This window comes from Dendropsophus ebraccatus, chromosome 3 (genome assembly GCF_027789765.1).
Source record: "Dendropsophus ebraccatus isolate aDenEbr1 chromosome 3, aDenEbr1.pat, whole genome shotgun sequence".
In the NCBI taxonomy this organism is placed as follows: Eukaryota; Metazoa; Chordata; class Amphibia; order Anura; family Hylidae; genus Dendropsophus; species Dendropsophus ebraccatus.
Genome location: NC_091456.1, coordinates 200,723,693 through 200,738,569, shown reverse-complemented (window position 1 = coordinate 200,738,569; position 14,877 = coordinate 200,723,693). Strand labels below are relative to the sequence as shown.

The 14,877-nt window shown below is 56.7% G+C and overlaps 1 protein-coding gene across 1 annotated transcript in view; it reads right to left on the bottom strand.

Moving 5' to 3' along the window:
• LOC138786387 (myosin-IIIb-like) overlaps positions 1–3,952 on the bottom strand; it is an 80,635-nt gene extending 76,683 nt beyond the window's left edge. Inside the window, exons 1-2 of the mRNA XM_069963374.1 lie at positions 3,799–3,952; positions 1,922–1,987 (exon numbers count right to left, since the gene is read on the bottom strand). Coding sequence (XP_069819475.1) covers positions 1,922–1,987; positions 3,799–3,921 — 189 coding nt within the window. The 5' untranslated portion in view covers positions 3,922–3,952. The remainder of the gene's footprint in view (positions 1–1,921; positions 1,988–3,798) is intronic.
• Positions 3,953–14,877: the final 10,925 nt, after the last annotated feature.

The following is a 14,877-nucleotide window of genomic DNA, read 5'->3' as shown; positions in this document are numbered from 1 at the left end:
TAGGGGGTCCTGTATATACATGTACTGTATAGATGGAGTAGGGGGTCCTGTATACATGTACTGTATAGATGGAGTAGGGGGTCCTGTATATACATGTACTGTATAGATGGAGTAGGGGGTCCTGTATACATGTACTGTATAGATGGAGTAGGGGGTCCTGTATATACATGTACTGTATAGATGGAGTAGGGGGCCCTGTATACATGTACTGTATAGATGGAGTAGGGGGTCCTGTATACATGTACAGTATAGATGGAGTAGGGGTCCTGTATATACATGTACTGTATAGATGGAGTAGGGGGTCCTGTATACATGTACTGTATAGATGGAGTAGGGGGTCCTGTATACATGTACTGTATAGATGGAGTAGGGGGTCCTGTATATACATGTACTGTATAGATGGAGTAGGGGGTCCTGTATATACATGTACTGTATAGATGGAGTAGGGGGTCCTGTATATACATGTAATGTATAGATGGAGTAGGGGGCCCTGTATACATGTACTGTATAGATGGAGTAGGGGGTCCTGTATACATATACTGTATAGATGGAGTAGGGGGTCCTGTATACATGTACTGTATAGATGGAGTAGGGGGTCCTGTATACCTGTACTGTATAGATGGAGTAGGGGGTCCTGTATATACATGTACTGTATAGATGGAGTAGGGGGTCCTGTATATACATGTACTGTATAGATGGAGTAGGGGGTCCTGTATACATGTACTGTATAGATGGAGTAGGGGGTCCTGTATACCTGTACTGTATAGATGGAGTAGGGGGTCCTGTATATACATGTACTGTATAGATGGAGTAGGGGGTCCTGTATATACATGTACTGTATAGATGGAGTAGGGGGTCCTGTATATACATGTACTGTATAGATGGAGTAGGGGGTCCTGTATATACATGTACTGTATAGATGGAGTAGGGGGTCCTGTATATACATGTACTGTATAGATGGAGTAGGGGGTCCTGTATATACATGTACTGTATAGATGGAGTAGGGGGTCCTGTATATACATGTACTGTATAGATGGAGTAGGGGGTCCTGTATATACATGTACTGTATAGATGGAGTAGGGGGTCCTGTATATACATGTACTGTATAGATGGAGTAGGGGGGCCCTGTATATACATGTACTGTATAGATGGAGTAGGGGGTCCTGTATACATGTACTGTATAGATGGAGTAGGGGGTCCTGTATACATGTACTGTATAGATGGAGTAGGGGGTCCTGTATACCTGTACTGTATAGATGGAGTAGGGGGTCTACCAGTTATTACTGTGGATGTTGTGAGGCAGCTTCCCTAGCAACCATTGCTCCCTGTGAAAATGAAAGCAGTAATCCTATTGGTTGCTAAGGCTCCAACTGCCGTGTCTGCTGCAGCTAATTATATCACCTGTGTTTGCAGTGAGGAGATTTTCCCATTCATCTCTATGGGGCGCCTCTCTTTCCCCTCCCCCTCCCCTCCTGTACATCTGGCGGGGACGGGACCTTCGCTATAACCTTCCCGGGCACCCAATGTATCTGTGGGCCAAATTTGGGGTCAAACGGTTCAGGCGCTTGGAAGTCTATAGAGGACAGACAGACAGACTTTCATTTTTATGATATATATATATATATGTATGTATGCGGGCGACCATGACACGCCGGGAGCGCCCCCCACCCCCCCACACACACAAACACCAGGTTATATATATATATATGTATGTATGCGTGCGACCATGTCCCGGCGCCCCCCCCACACACACACACCAGGCTATATATATATATGTATGCGGGCGACCATGACACGCCGGGAGCGCCCCCCCCCCCCCCCCCACACCAGGTTATATATATATGTGTATGTGGGGCGCTGGTCAGAAGCCGATGACACCACAGGCAGACTCACTCACTCACTCACTCACTCACTCACTCACCTCGGGTCCGTAGAGGGGCAGCGGCTGTAAGGGGTTAACTGCAACCAGGATGTCACCAATGTAAGTCTGAGGAGAGAGAGGGGCGGGGCATTTAGAGGTAGACACGCCCAGCAGAGGGCAACTCCTGCCAATGATAACATGGATCCCACCCATCACCCGTACACCCCTGATCACCACCACAGGGAGGGGCAAGGAGGGTATATAGGAGGGTGGGGGCACTCAGGGGTATATACTGGGAAATATAGGGGTATATAGCAGGGATGAGTGATTTATACCAGGGTATATAAGTGGGAGCAGGGGTATATACACTGGCGGAATCTATAGAACATTCCAGATAATTACATTGAAGGATTTGTACAGAATTAGGGCGGGTTCACACTACGGAATTCTCGCGGACAATGTCCGCGGAATTCCGTCAGCTGTCCGCCCGCACTTTTCCGCCGGCCCCATAGACACCATTCTATGGGCCGGCATATTCCGCTATACGCTGAAAGAGGTGACATGACACATGATCGCGGAATATGCCGACCCATAGAATGGTGTCTATGGAGCCGGCGGAAAAGCGAGTGCCTGTGCGGGCGGACAGCTGACGGAATTCCGCGGACATTGTCCGCGAGAATTCCGTAGTGTGAACCCGCCCTTAGTCACCATTTTATTACAGGAAATAAAGGTTTGGCCGCCATCTTGTGTTTCCTCCATCTTCTAATAATTGCCCCAGCAGTTCCTGCCTCTCACCAAGCTGCTGCCTATTGTCCTGCAGCCCATCCCAGCCTTGTGCAGGTCTACAGTGTCGTGTTTCTTGTGTCCTCTCTGGTCTTGGCCATGGTGGAGAGGTTGGAGTGTGTGGACAGGTGATTATTATACAGATAACCAGATACAGGTAATGCAGGTAATGAGGGCAGAGGAGGAGGAGCTTCTTATAGAAACACTAACCACTCTGTGTCCTGCAGCCCATCCCAGCCTTGTGCAGGTCTACAGCATCTTGTTTCTGGTGTCCACTCTGGTCTTGGCCATGGTGGAGAGGTTGGAGTGTGAGGACAGGTGATTATTATACAGGTAATGAGATGAAACAGATGCAGGTAATCCAGGTAATGAGGGCAGAGGAGGAGGATATATATACAGACAGCTCGGTGACAGGCAGAAGTCCTGGTGGTCGGTCAGTGACTAAATCCTTATTCCACCTAATAAAATGGTGACTAATTCTGTATAACTTCTACAATGTGATTATCCGGAACGTTCCGCAGATTCCGTGTCTCACAGGTGACGTTGGGGAGTATATAGGAGGTATATAGGGGTGTTGGGGAGTATATAGGGAGTATATAGGGGTGTTGGGGAGTATATAGAGGGTATATAGGGGTGTTGGGGAGTATATAGAGGGTATATAGGGGTGTTGGGGAGTATATAGGATGTATATAGGGGTGTTGGGGAGTATGTAGGAGGTATATAGGGGTGTTGGGGAGTATATAGAGGATGTATATAGGGGTGTTGGGGAGTATATAGAGGGTATATAGAGGGTATATAGGGGTGTTGGGGAGTATGTAGGAGGTATATAGGGGTGTTGGGGAGTATATAGGGGTGTTGGGGAGTATATAGAATGTATATAGGGGTGTTGGGGAGTATATAGGATGTATATAGGGGTGTTGGGGAGTATATAGGGGTGTCGGGGAGTATATAGAGGATATATAGGGGTGTTGGGGAGTATATAGAGGGTATATAGGGGTGTCGGGGAGTATATAGGAGTGTCGGGGAGTATATAGGATGTATATAGGGGTGTCGGGGAGTATATAGGGGTGTCGGGGAGTATATAGGGGTGTCGGGGAGTATATAGGATGTATATAGGGGTGTCGGGGAGTATATAGGGGGTCGGGGTCACTCACATAGACCCGGAGCTCCCGGTAGCGGCCGTGCAGGGTCTCCAGCAGCTTCTCCTCCGTCAGCTCCGGTAAGGCGGCCGCGTCTCCCCCGGGCAGGGGGCTCAGGATCTCCGGCAGCGCCTCCATGTCTCCCCGGCAGCGCCGCTCACCTGCACTATGCCCCGCCCACATTCCACACCGCGCGCGGAGCCCCGCCCACCCTCAGCACTGCCGGTCAGGCCACGCCCCACTGTCAGAAGTGTGCGGACAGCCGCGGGTCAGCATGTCACGTGACACGTGTCTGTCTCTTCTCTTATACCGCGTCCTGTCATGTGATGTGCGGTGTACACGTGTCCTGTGTATCCTGTATGTATCTCTGCAACCCCCTCCCCCCCATACCAGCTGTGCCCTCACACCTTCTGTGCCCCCCCATACCTCATACCTGATGTGCTCCCCCCATACCTCATACCTTCTGTACCCCCCCATACCTCACACCTGCTGTGCTCCCCCCATACCTCATACCTTCTGTACCCCCCCATACCTCACACCTGCTGTGCTCCCCCATACCTCATACCTGCTGTGCTCCCCCCATACCTCATACCTGCTGTGCCCCCCCATACCTCATACCTGCTGTTTCCCCCCATACCTCATACCTGCTGTACCCCCCCATACCTCATACCTTCTGTACCCCCCCATACCTCACACCTGCTGTGCTGCCCCATACCTCATACCTGCTGTGCTCCCCCATACCTCATACCTGCTGTGCCCCCCCATACCTCATACCTGCTGTTTCCCCCATACCTCATACCTGCTGTGCTCCCCCCATACCTCATACCTGCTGTGCCCCCCCATACCTCATACCTGCTGTTTCCCCCATACCTCATACCTGCTGTGCTCCCCCCATACCTCACACCTGCTGTGCTCCCCCCATACCTCATACCTGCTGTGCTCCCCCCATACCTCACACCTGCTGTGCCCCCCCATACCTCATACCTGCTGTGCTCCCCCCATACCTCACACCTGCTGTGCTCCCCCCATACCTCACACCTGCTGTGCTCCCCCCATACCTCATACCTGCTGTGCCCCCCCCATACCTCATACCTGCTGTGCTCCCCCCATACCTGCTGTGCTCCCCCCATACCTCATACCCGCTGTGCCCCCCCATACCTCACACCTGCTGTGCCCCCCCATACCTCATACCTGCTGTGCTCCCCCATACCTCATACCTGCTGTGCCCCCCCCATACCTCACACCTGCTGTGCTCCCCCCATACCTCATACCTGCTGTGCTCCCCCATACCTCATACCTGGTGTGCACCCCCATACCTCACACCTTCTGTGCCCCCCCATACCTCACACCTGCTGTGCTCCCCCCATACCTCATACCTGCTGTGCCCCCCCCCATACCTCACACCTTCTGTGCCCCCCCCATACCTCAAACCTGCTGTGCTCCCCCCATACCTCATACCTGCTGTGCTCCCCCCATACCTCATACCTGCTGTGCTCCCCCCATACCTCATACCTGCTGTGCCCCCCCATACCTCATACCTGCTGTGCTCCCTCATACCTCACACCTGCTGTGCTCCCCCATACCTCATACCTGCTGTGCTCCCCCCATACCTCATACCTGCTGTGCCCCCCCATACCTCACACCTTCTGTGCCCCCCCATACCTCACACCTGCTGTGCTTCCCCCATACCTCATACCTGCTGTGCCCCCCCATACCAGCTGTGCCCTCACACCTTCTGTGCCCCCCCATACCTCATACCTGATGTGCTCCCCCCATACCTCATACCTTCTGTACCCCCCCATACCTCACACCTGCTGTGCTCCCCCCCATACCTCATACCTTCTGTACCCCCCCATACCTCACACCTGCTGTGCTCCCCCATACCTCATACCTGCTGTGCTCCCCCCATACCTCATACCTGCTGTGCCCCCCCATACCTCATACCTGCTGTTTCCCCCCATACCTCATACCTGCTGTACCCCCCCATACCTCATACCTTCTGTACCCCCCCATACCTCACACCTGCTGTGCTGCCCCATACCTCATACCTGCTGTGCTCCCCCATACCTCATACCTGCTGTGCTCCCCCATACCTCATACCTGCTGTGCCCCCCCATACCTCATACCTGCTGTTTCCCCCATACCTCATACCTGCTGTGCTCCCCCCATACCTCATACCTGCTGTGCCCCCCCATACCTCATACCTGCTGTTTCCCCCATACCTCATACCTGCTGTGCTCCCCCCATACCTCACACCTGCTGTGCTCCCCCCCATACCTCATACCTGCTGTGCTCCCCCCATACCTCACACCTGCTGTGCCCCCCCATACCTCATACCTGCTGTGCTCCCCCCATACCTCACACCTGCTGTGCTCCCCCCATACCTCACACCTGCTGTGCTCCCCCCATACCTCATACCTGCTGTGCCCCCCCCATACCTCATACCTGCTGTGCTCCCCCCATACCTGCTGTGCTCCCCCCATACCTCATACCCGCTGTGCCCCCCCATACCTCACACCTGCTGTGCCCCCCCATACCTCATACCTGCTGTGCTCCCCCATACCTCATACCTGCTGTGCCCCCCCCATACCTCACACCTGCTGTGCCCCCCCATACCTCATACCTGCTGTGCTCCCCCATACCTCATACCTGGTGTGCACCCCCATACCTCACACCTTCTGTGCCCCCCCATACCTCACACCTGCTGTGCTCCCCCCATACCTCATACCTGCTGTGCCCCCCCCATACCTCACACCTTCTGTGCCCCCCCATACCTCAAACCTGCTGTGCTCCCCCCATACCTCATACCTGCTGTGCTCCCCCCATACCTCATACCTGCTGTGCTCCCCCCATACCTCATACCTGCTGTGCCCCCCCATACCTCATACCTGCTGTGCTCCCTCATACCTCACACCTGCTGTGCTCCCCCATACCTCATACCTGCTGTGCTCCCCCATACCTCATACCTGCTGTGCCCCCCCATACCTCACACCTTCTGTGCCCCCCCATACCTCACACCTGCTGTGCTTCCCCCATACCTCATACCTGCTGTGCCCCCCATACCTCACACCTGCTGTGCCCCCCCCCATACTTCACACCTTCTGTGCCCCCCCATACCTCACACCTGCTGTGCTCCCCCCATACCTCATACCTGCTGTGCCCCCCCATACCTCACACCTTCTGTGCCCCCCCCATACCTCACACCTGCTGTGCTCCCCCCATACCTCATACCTGCTGTGCTCCCCCCATACCTCATACCTGATGTGCTTCCCCCATACCTCATACCTGCTGTGCTCCCCCCATACCTCACACCTGCTGTGCCCCCCCATACCTCACACCTGCTGTGCTCCCCCCATACCTCATACCTGCTATGCCCCCCATACCTCATACCTGCTGTGCTCCCCCATACCTCATACCTGCTGTGCTCCCCCCCATACCTCATACCTGCTGTGCTCCCCCCATACCTCATACCTGCTGTGCTCCCCCCATACCTCACACCTTCTGTGCTCCCCCCATACCTCACACCTTCTGTGCTCCCCCCATACCTCACACCTGCAGTGCTCCCCCCATACCTCACGCCTGCTGTGCTCCCCCCTTACCTCATACCTGCAGTGCCCCCCATACCTCATACCTGCTGTGCCCCCCCATACCTCATACCTGCTGTGCTCCCCCCCATACCTCACACCTTCTGTGCTCCCCCCATACCTCACACCTTCTGTGCCCCCCCATACCTCACACCTGCTGTGCCCCCCATACCTCATACCTGCTGTGCTCTCCCCATACCTCATACCTGCTGTGTTCCCCTCATACCTCATACCTGCTGTGCTCCCCCATACCTCATACCTGCTGTGCTCCCCCATACCTCATACTTGCTGTGCTTCCCCTCATACCTGCTGTGCTCCCCCATACCTCATACCTGCTGTGCTCCCCATACCTCATACCTGCTGTGCCCCCCCATACCTCATACCTGCTGTGCTCCCCCCATACCTCAAACCTTCTGTGCTCCCCCCATACCTCACGCCTGCTGTGCTCCCCCCATACCTCATACCTGCTGTGCCCCCCCCATATCTCATACCTGCTGTGCTCCCCCCCATACCTCACACCTGCTGTGCTCCCCCCATACCTTACACCTGCTGTGCCCCCCATACCTCGTACCTGCTGTGCCCCCCCCCATATCTCATACCTGCTGTGCTCCCCCCCATACCTCACACCTGCTGTGCTCCCCCCATACCTCATACCTGCAGTGCCCCCCATACCTCACACCTTCTGTGCTCCCCCCATAACTCACACCTGCTGTGCTCCCCCCATAACTCACACCTGCTGTGCCCCCCATACCTCATACCTGCTGTGCCCCCCATACCTCATACCTGCTGTGCTTCCCTCATACCTGCTGTGCTCCCCCCCATACCTCACACCTGCTGTGCCCCCTCATGCCTGCTGTGCCCCCCCATACCTCATACCTGCTGTGCCCCCCATACCTCACACCTGCTGTGCTCCCCCCATACCTCATACCTGCAGTGCCCCCCATACCTCATACCTGCAGTGCCCCCCATACCTCATATCTGCTGTACTCCCCCCCCCATACCTCATACCTGCTGTGCCCCCCCATACCTCATACCTGCTGTGCCCCCCCATACCTCATACCTGCTGTCCTCCCCTTCCATACCTCACACCTGCTGTGCTCCCCCCCATGCCTCACACCTGCTGTGCCCCCTACACCTCATACCTGCAGTGCCCCGATACCTCACACCTGCTGTGCTCCCCCATACCTCATACCTGCAGTGCCCCGATACCTCACACCTTCTGTGCTCCCCCCATACCTCACACCTGCTATGCCCCCCATATCTCATACCTGCTGTGCCCCCCATACCTCATACCTGCTGTGCTCCCCTCATACTTGCTGTGCTCCCCCCATACCTCACACATGCAGTGCCCCCCATACCTCATACCTGCTGTGCCACCCCATAACTCACACCTGCTGTACCCCCCATATCTCATACCTGCTGTACCCCCCCATACCTCATACCTGCTGTGCCCCCCATACCTCATACCTGCTGTGCTCCCCTCATACCTGCTGTGCTCCCCCCCATACCTCACACCTGCAGTGCCCCCCATACCTCATACCTGCTGTGCCCCCCCATATCTCATACCTGCTGTACCCCCCCATACCTCATACCTACTGTGCTCCCCCCATACCTCACACCTGCTGTGCTCCCCCCATACCTCATACCTGCAGTGCCTCCCCATACCTCATACCTGCTGTGCTCCCCCCATACCTCATACCTGCTGTGCTCCCCCCATACCTCATACCTGCTGTGCTCCCCCCATACCTCACACCTGCTGTGCTCCCCCCATACCTCATACCTGCTGTGCTCCCCCCATACCTCATACCTGCTGTGCTTCCCCCATACCTCATACCTACTGTGCCCCCCCATACCTCATACCTGCTCTGCTCCCCCCATACCTCACACCTGCTGTGCTCCCCCCATACCTCACACCTGCTGTGCTCCCCCCATACCTCATACCTACTGTGCTCCCCCCATGCCTCATACCTGCTGTGCTCCCCCCATACCTCATACCTGCTGTGCTTCCCCCATACCTCACACCTGCTGTGCCCCCCCATACCTCATACCTGCTGTGCTCCCCCCATACCTCATACCTACTGTGCTCCCCCCATACCTCATACCTGCTGTGCCCCCCCATACCTCATACCTGCTGTGCTCCCCCCCATACCCCATACCTACTGTGCTCCCCCCATACCTCACACCTGCTGTGCCCCCCATACCTCATACCTGATGTGCTCCCCCCATATCTCACACCTGCTGTGCTCCCCCCATACCTCATACCTGCTGTGCTTCCCATACCTCATACCTGCTGTGCTCCCCCCATACTTCATACCTGCTGTGCCCCCCCATACCTCATACCTATTGTGCCCCCCATACCTCATACCTGCAGTGCCCCCCCCATACCTCATACCTGCTGTGCTCCCCCCATACCTCATGCCTGCTGTGCTCCCCCATACCTCATACCTGCTGTGCTCCCCCCATACCTCATACCTACTGTGGCCCCCATACCTCATACCTGCTGTGCTCCCCCATACCTCATACCTGCTGTGCTCCCCCCCATACCTCATACCTGCTGTGATCTCCCCATACCTGCTGTGCTCCCCCCATACCTCATACCTGCTGTGCTCCCCCCCCATACCTCATACCTGCTGTGCCCCCCGATACCTCATACCTGCTGTGCCCCCCCCATATCTGCTGTGCCCCCCCAATACCTCATACCTGCTGTGCTCCCCCCATTCCTCATACCTGCTATGCCCCCCATACCTCATACCTGCTGTGCTCCCCCATACCTCATACCTGCTGTGCTCCCCCCCATACCTCATACCTGCTGTGCTCCCCCCATACCTCATACCTGCTGTGCTCCCCCCATACCTCACACCTTCTGTGCTCCCCCCATACCTCACACCTTCTGTGCTCCCCCCATACCTCATACCTGCTGTGCTCCCCCCTATACCTCATACCTGCTGTGCTCCCCCCATATCTGCTGTGCCCCCCCATACCTCTTAACTGCTGTTCTCCCCCCATTCCTCATACCTGCTGTGCTCCCCCCATACCTCATACCTGCTGTGCTCTCCCCATATCTGCTGTGCCCCCCCATACCTCATACCTGCTGTGCTCCCCCCATTCCTCATACCTGCTGTGCTCCCCCCATACCTCATACCTGCTGTACTCCCCCCCTACCTCATACCTGCTGTTCTCCCCCATGCCTCATACCTGCTGTGTTCCCCCATACCTCATACCTGCTGTGCTCCCCCCCATACCTCATACTTCTGTGCTCTCCCCTTACCTGCTGTGCTCCCCCCCATACCTCATACCTGCTGTGCTCTCCCCATACCTGCTGTGCTCCCCCTATACCTCATACCTGCTGTGCTCCCCCCCATACCTCATACCTGCTGTGCTCCCCCCCATACCTCATACTTCTGTGCTCTCCCCTTACCTGCTGTGCTCCCCCCCATACCTCATACCTGCTGTGCTCTCCCCATACCTGCTGTGCTCCCCCCCATACCTCATACCTGCTGTGCTCCCCCTCATACCTCATACCTGCTGTGCCCCCCCATACCTCATACCTGCTGTGCTCCCCCCATACCTCATACCTGCTGTGCTCCCCCCATACCTCATGCCTGCTGTGCTCCCCCATACCTCATACCTGCTGTGTTCCCCCCATACCTCATACCCGCTGTGCCCCCCCATACCACACACCTGCTGTGCCCCCCATACTTCATACCTGCTGTGCTCCCCCCATACCTCATGCCTGCTGTGCTCCCCCATACCTCATACCTGATGTGCTCCCCCCATATCTCACACCTGCTGTGCTCCCCCCATACCTCATACCTGCTGTGCTTCCCATACCTCATACCTGCTGTGCTCCCCCCATACTTCATACCTGCTGTGCTCCCCCCATACCTCATACCTATTGTGCCCCCCCATACCTCATACCTGCAGTGCCCCCCCCATACCTCATACCTGCTGTGCTCCCCCCATACCTCATGCCTGCTGTGCTCCCCCATACCTCATACCTGCTGTGCTCCCCCCATACCTCATACCTACTGTGGCCCCCATACCTCATACCTGCTGTGCTCCCCCATACCTCATACCTGCTGTGCTCCCCCCCATACCTCATACCTGCTGTGATCTCCCCATACCTGCTGTGCTCCCCCCATACCTCATACCTGCTGTGCTCCCCCCCATACCTCATACCTGCTGTGCCCCCCCATACCTCATACCTGCTGTGCCCCCCATATCTGCTGTGCCCCCCCAATACCTCATACCTGCTGTGCTCCCCCCATTCCTCATACCTGCTGTGCTCCCCCCATACCTCATACCTGCTGTAGTCCCCCCATACCTCATACCTGCTGTTCTCCCCCAAGCCTCATACCTGCTGTGCCCCCCCATACTTCATACCTGCTGTCCCCCCCATACCTCATACCTGCTGTGCTCTTCCATACCTGATACCTGCTGTGCTCCCCCCCATACCTCATACCTGCTGTGCTCCCCCCTATACCTCATACCTGCTGTGCTCCCCCCATATCTGCTGTGCCCCCCCATACCTCTTAACTGCTGTTCTCCCCCCATTCCTCATACCTGCTGTGCTCCCCCCATACCTCATACCTGCTGTGCTCTCCCCATATCTGCTGTGCCCCCCCATACCTCATACCTGCTGTGCCCCCCATACCTCACACCTGCTGTGCTCCCCCCATACCTCATACCTGCTGTGCCCCCCATACCTCATACCTGCAGTGCCCCCCCATACCTCATATCTGCTGTACTCCCCCCCCCATACCTCATACCTGCTGTGCCCCCCCCATACCTCATACCTGCTGTGCCCCCCCATACCTCATACCTGCTGTCCTCCCCTTCCATACCTCACACCTGCTGTGCTCCCCCCCATGCCTCACACCTGCTGTGCCCCCTATACCTCATACCTGCTGTGCCCCCCCATATCTCACACCTTCTGTGCTCCCCCCATATCTCATACCTGCTGTGCCCCCCATACCTCATACCTGCTGTGCTCCCCTCATACTTGCTGTGCTCCCCCCATACCTCACACATGCAGTGCCCCCCATACCTCATACCTGCTGTGCCCCCCCATACCTCACACCTGCTGTACCCCCATATCTCATACCTGCTGTACCCCCAGCTACCTCATACCTGCTGTGCCCCCCATACCTCATACCTGCTGTGCTCCCCTCATACCTGCTGTGCTCCCCCCATACCTCACACCTGCAGTGCCCCCCATACCTCATACCTGCTGTGCCCCCCCATATCTCATACCTGCTGTACCCCCCCATACCTCATACCTACTGTGCTCCCCCCATACCTCACACCTGCTGTGCTCCCCCCATACCTCATACCTGCTGTGCTCCCCCCATACCTCATACCTGCTGTGCTCCCCCCATACCTCATACCTGCTGTGCTCCCCCCATACCTCACACCTGCTGTGCTCCCCCCATACCTCATACCTGCTGTGCTCCCCCCATACCTCATACCTGCTGTGCTTCCCCCATACCTCATACCTACTGTGCCCCCCCATACCTCATACCTGCTCTGCTCCCCCCATACCTCATACCTGCTGTGCTCCCCCCATACCTCATACCTACTGTGCTCCCCCCATACCTCATACCTGCTGTGCCCCCCCATACCTCATACCTGCTGTGCTCCCCCCCATACCCCATACCTACTGTGCTCCCCCCATACCTCACACCTGCTGTGCCCCCCATACCTCATACCTGCTGTGCTCCCCCCATATCTCACACCTGCTGTGCTCCCCCCATACCTCATACCTGCTGTGCTTCCCATACCTCATACCTGCTGTGCTCCCCCCATACTTCATACCTGCTGTGCCCCCCCATACCTCATACCTATTGTGCCCCCCCATACCTCATACCTGCAGTGCCCCCCCCATACCTCATACCTGCTGTGCTCCCCCCATACCTCATACCTGCTGTGCTCCCCCATACCTCATACCTGCTGTGCTCCCCCCATACCTCATACCTACTGTGGCCCCCATACCTCATACCTGCTGTGCTCCCCCATACCTCATACCTGCTGTGCTCCCCCCCATCCCTCATACCTGCTGTGATCTCCCCATACCTGCTGTGCTCCCCCCATACCTCATACCTGCTGTGCTCCCCCCCATACCTCATACCTGCTGTGCCCCCCCATACCTCATACCTGCTGTGCCCCCCCATATCTGCTGTGCCCCCCCAATACCTCATACCTGCTGTGCTCCCCCCATTCCTCATACCTGCTGTGCTCCCCCCATACCTCATACCTGCTGTAGTCCCCCCATACCTCATACCTGCTGTTCTCCCCCAAGCCCCATACCTGCTGTGCCCCCCCATACTTCATACCTGCTGTCCCCCCCATACCTCATACCTGCTGTGCTCTTCCATACCTCATACCTGCTGTGCTCCCCCCCCATACCTCATACCTGCTGTGCTCCCCCCTATACCTCATACCTGCTGTGCTCCCCCCATATCTGCTGTGCCCCCCCATACCTCTTAACTGCTGTTCTCCCCCCATTCCTCATACCTGCTGTGCTCCCCCCATACCTCATACCTGCTGTGCTCTCCCCATATCTGCTGTGCCCCCCCATACCTCATACCTGCTGTGCTCCCCCCATTCCTCATACCTGCTGTGCTCCCCCCATACCTCATACCTGCTGTACTCCCCCCCTACCTCATACCTGCTGTTCTCCCCCATGCCTCATACCTGCTGTGCCCCCCCATACCTCATACCTGCTGTGCTCCCCCATACCTCATACCTGCTGTGCTCCCCCCCATACCTCATACTTCTGTGCTCTCCCCTTACCTGCTGTGCTCCCCCCCATACCTCATACCTGCTGTGCTCTCCCCATACCTGCTGTGCTCCCCCTATACCTCATACCTGCTGTGCTCCCCCCCATACCTCATACCTGCTGTGCTCCCCCTCATAACTCATACCTGCTGTGCCCCCCCATACCTCATACCTGCTGTGCTCCCCCCATACCTCATACCTGCTGTGCTCCCCCCATACCTCATACCTGCTGTGCTCCCCCCATACCTCATGCCTGCTGTGCTCCCCCATACCTCATACCTGCTGTGTTCCCCCCATACCTCATACCCGCTGTGCCCCCCCATACCACACACCTGCTGTGCCCCCCATACTTCATACCTGCTGTGCTCCCCCCATACCTCATGCCTGCTGTGCTCCCCCATACCTCATACCTGCTGTGTTCCCCCCATACCTCATACCTACTGTGCTCCCCCCATACCTCACACCTGCTGTGCTCCCCCCATACCTCATACCTGCAGTGCCTCCCCATACCTCATACCTGCTGTGCTCCCCCCATACCTCATACCTGCTGTGCTCCCCCCATACCTCATACCTGCTGTGCTCCCCCCATACCTCACACCTGCTGTGCTCCCCCCATACCTCATACCTGCTGTGCTCCCCCCATACCTCATACCTGCTGTGCTTTCCCCATACCTCATACCTACTGTGCCCCCCCCATACCTCATACCTGCTCTGCTCCCCCCATACCTCACAC